This window comes from Corvus brachyrhynchos, unplaced genomic scaffold (genome assembly GCF_000691975.1).
Source record: "Corvus brachyrhynchos isolate BGI_N302 unplaced genomic scaffold, ASM69197v1 scaffold90, whole genome shotgun sequence".
In the NCBI taxonomy this organism is placed as follows: Eukaryota; Metazoa; Chordata; class Aves; order Passeriformes; family Corvidae; genus Corvus; species Corvus brachyrhynchos.
The window spans coordinates 5113071-5121985 of record NW_008236932.1 but is presented as its reverse complement, the minus strand read 5'-3'; the positions used below and the strand labels follow the sequence as shown (position 1 = coordinate 5121985).

The window sequence follows — 8915 nt, the reverse complement described above, 5'->3', positions numbered from 1 at the left end:
TCCTCAGATGTCATGTCCCTGCATGTCCTGGCCATGATCTTCCCTGGCTTTTTCACCTGTGTGCTTTCATCCATATAGTGGGGTTGTCTGACACAGTTGTGAGATTTACTCGGGTCATGCCTGCCAATTACTGAAGGAACTATTTAAATATTTTAAATATCCAGATTATTTCTATAGATACCTCTTTTCTCTGAATTAATAGTGGAGTCTTGGTGGGAATATCCAAGGGAAGCTTTAAAATTAGTTAATTTCTTCTAGATAGGTAACAGTTCATTCTCTAGAGCCAGTGTAGCAGTGCAGAAGAGAGTGGGAAAGGCTGTAAGCCAAAACCTCTAACTGTGGAATATCTTTTAGTTCATTTCATGAAGCCTAAAGAGAGGATAAGATTCATTTGATTGGAGCAGTGAAAATAGCAGTGTATAGTGACCGAAAGAAAACATGGTGAAATCAGACCTTTGCTGTTTTAGAGAGGGAACTCAGGAGGTGTAGCCAGGTCTTTTGTGCAGAGGAATAACAACATTTGTATTGTTACCAAAAATCAGTAAAATAAAACTCCTTAGCATCAATGTAACTTTAAGAAGCAGGCATTCTTTATTTGGTTGGATGCATGAGGGGATATCTCCTCCAAAATACCGTGCATGCTGAGTAAAGAAAAAGCTCCTGTTTATATACTATATTTTACATACATATTCTAGGTTTTTCCAGAAAAAACATACATAAAATAATAATTTTCCCAAAGTCATTAGCTTATGTTCCCTTCCCTCTGTGCATGTTTTCTGTCCTTTGGGGTGGTGGGCAATCCCAAAGTCATACCTGACTGCCTGGTGAACTGGTAAAAGTTTTCACAGGTGGGTTGGTTGCTTTCTAGTTCTTCCTACAGAGTAAGCATTGTGTGGTTCCATAGGCCAGTGGTTTTTGAAGAACAAGCATTGTGTTAAACTACCAGGTGCAAATAATTCTTCACCTGGCAACAGTTTCATGATGAAGAGGAACTGTATTTGTCACCCGCTAGCTCTGCATTACTCTTGTGAGATGACCGTGTTCCCCAGGAGCGCTCTGGATTCAGTGATAAGATGCCTCAGCTCCACCAAAAGCTATGTTTGGTCACAGTACTGGGGTTTTTTTTATATAGAATATTTATCTCCTGTCAGATTTGGACATTTTTACCTGCAGGAAGGGTAAAAACAAAGAAATCTTGAAACAAAAGTTGAGCTTGTCAAAGAGATTTAGCATTGCCATTTTCCTTCGTGAATAAAATGCTGATCTGCTTCTGAAGCCACCTATGATAAATTAGGATGTACTGTTTTAATATTCTCATGAATATATGGATCAAATCTATGCAGTATTTTTAGTAATAAACTAACATTTACTCATTTTCTTATAAGTTTAATAGTGAGTATGTTGCATTATAGGTAGTTAATTCTGTAATATTATAAAATGGAAATTGTTTCTTTTGTATTGAATAAGTGATCCTCTGAGAAAAATAATCATCTCATTCTATGCAGAACTCATCCCCTGGTGTGTATGTTTTATGTAATTCCTAAAGTGAAAAGAAATTCAGTGTAAGTGCTCTCCTGGTGCAGCAGAGCTGAATGGCTCTCTAGTGGAGAGCTTTCTGGTTCGCTTCTGAGATGCAGTAGTGGTTCTTCCTGACCTGTAACAAATAAGATTTGCTTTGTAGCCCTTAGGTAGTGTATTTCCTACAAGGGAATGTTGGATGATGTTCTTTTGAGGGCTAGGTTCCAACCTAAGCATTTAAAACAAGCTTCTCTTGGCAAGGATCTTGGGGCTGTCAAGCCTATTATCAGAGGCTTAGTCTGTAAAGTGAGAGAGGGTAACCCATTTCTACTTGTTTCTATCTAGATAGATGTATTAATATCCAATCCTGTATGGTCAGAATCTTCTTTAAAATCAAGAGAGAGAGGAAGGACAGGAATCAGGGCCAAGAACATATGTTTATGGATTACATGCAGAAGATGTAATTGAGGCAGTAACGAAGAACCTTTGACAACATCATCACTGTGGCTGTCAAGTGACTGAAGAAGTCTTTGGCCTTCGATACTTCTCATCTCCTAATTTTGTATTACAAACTCCATGTTAATGTTAAAAACACAGAAGTTAGAATTTAGGTGGTTTGTGACTGTTCTGATAGGATTTAGTTTTCCATTACAGTAGTGAATTTCTAGAGAAGGATTTTTTATGATAACTCTTTTGTTGCACAAGACTTCATTTTTTAATTCTAAGGACTTTTATTGGCACAAAAAAAATTGGTTAGACTGCCAGATATTTGTACACACTAAACAGTCACTGAACAAAATACAGATGGTAATAACTTTTTGCTAATGTGGAAAGAATGTTTTATTTAAGACCTGGAAGGATTACTGAAACTGACTGATCTACTACTCCTCTGAAGGAAGTGTAGACAAGAAAACAGTTACTGAAATGGTAAAAGACTACGTATTTGTAGTGGCCCCATGAATTTTCTTCAGTTATCAAGAGCACTAGTTGTTTTGTTTTGTTTGTACTTTTCCCCTATTAATTTATGGTAGTGACCAAATGGGCTAAATTCTCAATTAAACAGGCTGTCCAGCCCTGTATTTTGAGTTATGGCTGGTGCTCAGTTTTATTTGATGGTAAAATCAGAAGCAGATGTGGGTATTCCTGTCAAAGAAACAGGTTCTCAGGATCCTTTTAACTTACTAGTACCATTTAGAGGGCTTTTAAACTGTATTTATTGAAGAACCTGACAATTTATGAAAAGACTGAAAAGCCTTGTAATGAAAAAAAGTCATCTTTATGTAGATAAGTCCAGAAGGTTGGCAAGGGCTGGTGAGCAATCTCTGTGTGTACCTTCAAGTTTAGGGGTTAAAAAAGTTTAGGGCTTAAAAAAGTTTAGGGGTTGAACAAACATTTTAAAATACGTGAACTTTCTGTTCGGGGGAAAAACAGCTTTCGAAACAACTTTCTGGAGAGGGAAGGAGAGAGGTTTCTCAGAATAGAGGGATGTAAGTCAGGGTTAGTGAAAACAAAAATTATGTGAAATGCTGCACAAATGTTCGAGAGAAGAGGAATGGAGACTGGTACTTGTATTGTCAGCAGCCCTGACAGGATGGTGGCCTGTCCTCTTGTCTTCACAAAAAGAAACAAAATACTGAGTGGACCAACGGACATACGCAAATGATTTAAAAATAGACTTTGGTCTCCACCCCCCACCTCTTCTCTGCCCCCCCATGTTGAATGTTTCTTTCCTTCCCTTGTTGTTTTCATCTGCTTTTATACAGCAGGGATTCTGTGTCTAGAGTTACAGCTGCAAGACACGAGGGCCAAGCTGATCAGTGGCCTTGTTTTGTTTGATTTCTCAGGGCAATGTGTAGCAATCTTGTCTGTTTGTCTGTCTTTTTCTCCAGTCAGATTCCCTGGTGCCTGAGTATTCAAGTCATCTGGGTAGCAGGAAGACAGCTTCCTGTTCTTTTACCTGTTGGCTCAGTTTGTGTCTGTGTGACAGAAGTGCTGTCCTGAAGAAGCGGTTACCCTTTGAGATGCAGAGGACAGAAAAGATGTTGGCCTCTTGCATTACCTGAGGGTCACGTAGCTAAGGCATATTTTCCCCTCAAAAACAGTCGTTTGCTCCTCAAAGATGGCTTTCCACTTACTCAAACACACATCTTTTAAAAGGGCTTGCTAAGCAATTTTTCACGGGACCCGGAACTTGATTACATGGAAAGTCATGTTTGTGTTTCAGGAGTTTCAGAGGGCTTTTGTAGCAGACTAATTTTGTAAAACAAAAATCCCTGCTTATTTACTAGTCAGAATTAAATAGTCCTGAGATATCTGCAGTCCTGTCTAGACTACTGGGGCTCAAGCTCATTTGTTCACTGTCCATGCAGACTTGTCTCTGTGTTTAGGGAAAACGTGGAAGTTTGATTGCTACTGATTATGAGCATTAACTGCTGAAGAACCAGGGCAATGTGGAATGCTATCCACTACCTTCATCTGCAAAGTGTGTGAAGCTTTCTGTCATGCACTAAGGGAAACAGTGCTGAAGGATACTACTGAAATTGCCAAGCCATATCCTTCCAAAATAAAGCTTTGCTCCCCCTTCTGTACACGTTATGACACAATCGCAAGCTGAAATCATATTCTGCTGGAGCAATCTGCATGTAGGTGGAATCTTCAGAGAATTGCACTGGCAATCTCCATTATGTCTCTTAACCCTGTCTAAGTTTTGGTTTCTTCCTCAGTTACACACATTCCACAACTTGCATATATTTGGGGCATATTCTTGCATGCTTATTATGTGATTTGCAGATTGAAGGTTCTTTTTCCAGAGCTCAGAGATGCTACAGTTGCCAAAACCAAGTGAGTATGGATGGAACACGTGTTTTCCTTGTCTTGTTTTTAAAAAAAAGGGCCATTTTTACTGAAATAGCTTTAAACAAACATCCTGAGTGGAGAATTTCAGCCTGAATACTTAAGAAGTTGGATAGAAGTTTAAGTTGCTTATATTTTATTTTAAAATAGCACAGTTAATGCTAAATATGTTAATTATATGTGTTAATTATAAACAGCACTATCCTCTCTGCCTGCAATGTCACTTGTATTAGAGCGTCAGTTTCAGAATGCATTTTGAACTGAGGCATTTGTACATTTTTCCTACTGTTTGTCTTCATGTTGCCTTTTGTCATGTCTTTTTCTTCCTGATTCTTTTCATTCTGGTTTCCCACTTCATTCTGTTTTCCCACTTCATTCTGGTTTTCCACTTATGACTTAAGCAATATGAGGAACAATAAGTTTGATTTGTGGAGGGTATTTTTGTCTGCAAGAGAATTTGGTTTCACTCCCTTTGGGTTTTGCATACAAGTAGTAATAAAATCAAGCCCAACAGCAGGACATTGCTTGGCAGTCTCTCAGACCACAGTGCCAATGGTATGTGCTTTGATTTATGGTGTGTGTTGCATGTTTTTGCTTAGTATCTACCTGAAATCAGTGAACTGACAAATCAAAATCCAACTGTCCTGAAATGTGGCTTGGCTTGCTGAGAAGGGGTTTAAAAACTCTGCAGGTTATTTAGATTGGCCTAGCTAGTAAGCTTTTGGATGAGGTGAAAGCCAGACGATTTTACTTCATAAGACTAACACAAAGATTTTGTAATAAAATGGCTCAGTTTGGTTGATCTCTGGTTTTGGAGTTTGTGCTCGTTAAGGGTGTCTTAAGCACGCTTACCTACTCATCATACAATGACACGACTTTTGGAGTATCATTCAAAGGTTTATTAAATGTGGTCTTCTGCATTGATTGTAGCATGGTACAATCTGTTCTTGAAATAAACAGGGTCATAATTTGCCTGCTACCAAATCAGAAGTCTGCATCTAATTTTTTCTACGTAAGTTCCCAGGGGATGGAGAAAATACATCTTCACAATCCCCTGCTTCAGGATTGTGGACAGCAGCTGGCCACATTTAGGAAGTTGGTGGTCATCCCTTATTTACTCAATGCTCTGACAGACAGAGGCTAATCATCAGCATGGTAACTCCATAGTGTGGCCTCTTGTTGGTGCTCTTCCTCATCCAACAATCAAATTTACTTGGAGAATAATTAGCACTATTGCATTGTCAGACTGGAAGGTTGAAATGGGCAGGAACCTATGGGGCATGTTCTCACTCAGGCAGTACTGAGTAGTGTCACACATGCTTTGTGTGAACTTATTAGAAAGAGCGAGCAGCAGGGTGGAAGGGACTACAGGCATTTTTAAGGCCATGATGGACAATCTAAAGTGATCTTAGCAAACCGTTGTAAGGGAAGAAAGCACCATTCAACAGGGACAAATGGGGAATGTTATGCTGGGTTTAAAATAACCAACAGTCCAAATGCTTCTTAGGAGAGGACTCACAATAAATCAGCAGTAGGGTTTATAGTTTAGTAGATCGAAACAAAAGATTACATTAAAATATGTTAGATTGTATTTTGGGTCTTGCACTTGATTTCAATTGTTTGTGTTACCTATTTAAACTTCAGTCTGAAAAAAGTCAGTTAAGCTCTGGTTAGAATCATTGCTGAATCTGATGCAATCTGAACTTGATCAATCAGAATGAAGAGTGTCTCATTTCATACTGTGTCAGGGTTTCTGTGATTGTGCAAACTGTGACCACCTAAAGTGTGACCCAGTGGTTGGCCTTCTTCAACCACAGACTCCATGTGCAGATGTTTGACCTTTGTTATAGTGGGTGATCTTGCAAGGGCTTAATTAGCTGTATAATTCAAATAAAAGGAGTCATATAAAGGAGGAAGCAGTGTACAGATCAATCACTCTTAACCCTTTGCTGAGGTGTGCAATTTCATTTTCTCTTCCAGCAAATATTACGGCATGCCCGTGGAAATGCTACAAAAGTGATATTTCTCATTACTGATGGATATTCCAATGGGGGAGACCCAAGACCCATTGCGGCATCCTTGCGTGAACTTGGAGTGGAGATCTTCACCTTTGGAATATGGCAAGGGAATATCCGAGAACTGAATGATATGGCATCCCATCCAAAAGAAGATCACTGTTATCTGCTTCACAGTTTCGCTGAATTTGAAGCTCTGGCACGCAGAGCTCTTCACGCAGGTATTAATGTCCTAACCTCAGACATCTACAGGGAGCAGAGAGGTCTGAATAGAAAGATCTCCAGTACTGTCTTGCATTTACATTTCATGTAGTGTTGATTGCCTTTTTATTTTTCTCATACTTTCTAGCAGAGGTGTTTGTCCCTCAGTTAAAAGGATAAACTTTATCTGGCTTAACTCATCACCAACAAGATGTGAGCAAAATTCTCCTCACTGATGTATATACATATTTATATCCATTGAGCTCTTCCTGTTGTCCGTGAAGAGCAGACTATGTTCTTGGCCCAGTGTAGCTTGTGCTTGAATGGATGAACCTTGTAGTCAGGTACAAGAGGCATCTAATGTACACCTTAGAACTAAACTTAATACCTTTAGGATATCTCACACAGCAACAACAGTAAACCTGTTCAGAACTGATCGAGATCTCTCTGTGTAAGGGTCAATACAATTTGAGTTTATGACCTTATAGACTCAGTAAAACTGGAAAGAGGAAGAGGTGGAAAGTTGTTTGGACTGTGTTTTTGCCCTATTTTAATCTGCTATATTCTGAAAAAAAAAGGTTCTTCCTGAAAAATAGAGTAGGTTTAGACAAGCAAGTGAGAACTCATGATTAAACATTTGTTTGGCAGTACTGCTTGATTGAGGCTTAGAACATGCGTCAGGCTACCCATTTGAATTTATTTGCTATAACTTTTTAAACTGTGCTACTTTAAAATAAGCGGTATAAAATAAGCTTTTCTGGTGCTTTGTAGCCAGCCTGTTTGTTCCAGGTAAGGTTGGATTGGCTTATGTGAATGTGCCAAAGATTTTTATTTTATAATATGACCAACTGGTTTTACATGCCATGACCAAATGTTCTTCTGATGCCAAATATGGCATCCACCAAAGCTGGTAAAAGCTGTCTCAACAGCTTCTGTTGGCAGTGAGACTGCATTCTGGCAGTGCTAGACTCCAATGAAGCTGAGTGAGAAAATCTGAGTGTACTGTGGATTTCAGTGAGCCTTTTTCCAGAATAAGGACACCAATCTTTCGCATGCTGAGCATAGCAAGGCTCTGCTTCATGCTGCCACCACTAGTACTTGGAACTGGAGCCTAGGGTTTTTAACAAATGTTTCACTAATGATATATTGTGAGATGGTGGGATTACTTTTGTTTGAATTCTTTGTTAATGAATTGATACAATTCCAGACCTGCCCTCTGGCAGCTATATCCAAGAAGATATATCGCATTGTTCGTACCTCTGCGAGGCAAACGAAAACTGCTGTGACATCATGGCAAGCTGTAAATGTGGCACTCACACTGGCCAGTTCGAGTGTATCTGTGAAAAAGGATACTATGGTAAAGGACTACAACATGAATGTACAGGTGAGTCTCGTGTCTCAGTATTTGGATTTCTCTGTATGGTCTGAGTACATGGCTAATCTATCTGAGAGCTAAAAGATGTGTTTGGGATTATGGCTATGAACCTGCATCAAAATGCTTCCAAGGCTTCTGGAAAACTCTCTGGCTGAAGACATAGAATAGCTCTAGCAGTCAAACTCACCTCATACCTCGTCTTCAGCAGTAGCTCAAAGAGATGCACAGGAAAGAGATAAGAACAGGGCAAGTCCTCTGACAAAGTAAAGCTTCCCTGAAACACAGCACACCGGAAATTTGTGACTATGAGTTTACCAAGTCTGAGGTAATATCTTTTTCCCTCAAGTGCTCATAGTACATTTTTCCCTCATGACGAACTTTCACAAACTGTCCTGTTTGGAGAGGGGCCTACAATTGTGGATCTTTGCAGGACAAATTCTGAGCAAAACTTACAGTCATGTAAATGTGCTTTAATTTCTAATTATGACTTCCAGTTACTATACAGGAAGAAAACATTTGAGTCACTAAGCAGAGGCTTGTCATTGGGACATTTCACTGATACTGGTTTTGCTACTACTTTTTGGACAAGCCCTTTTACTCACATGCATTCAAAGTATTGTTAAAATAACAACAGTTTACGCTTCTTTGCAGAAGTTGATCTGTAAAGTTGTATTATACTCCCTGCCAATTATCACATTGTAATTCAACTTGTTCCTCTGGAATACCTTTCCTTTTTTCAGTAGGTAAGCAGAAATTCATTGGGTTTTGAGTGCAATATGAGTAGAGGAATGTAGTTAGGAATCAATGTCAGCACCAGCACATTGGATCAGAATCGTATTTTATGTAAGTAGCTGTAGCGTTCTTGTGTGCTCAATTAATTCTAAACAGATACACTATTCAATTTTGCTTATTTTCAATTCTAATTTATTTAGACCACATTTTCATCGTATTTT

General features: G+C 39.0%; 1 protein-coding gene across 1 annotated transcript in view; it reads left to right on the top strand.

The window, feature by feature from the left end:
• Window positions 1-4337: 4337 nt before the first annotated feature.
• SVEP1 (sushi, von Willebrand factor type A, EGF and pentraxin domain containing 1) overlaps window positions 4338-8915 on the top strand; it is a 105720-nt gene continuing 101142 nt past the window's right edge. The window contains exons 1-3 of the mRNA XM_017728281.1: window positions 4338-4359; window positions 6326-6607; window positions 7795-7971. Coding sequence (XP_017583770.1) covers window positions 4338-4359; window positions 6326-6607; window positions 7795-7971 — 481 coding nt within the window. The remainder of the gene's footprint in view (window positions 4360-6325; window positions 6608-7794; window positions 7972-8915) is intronic.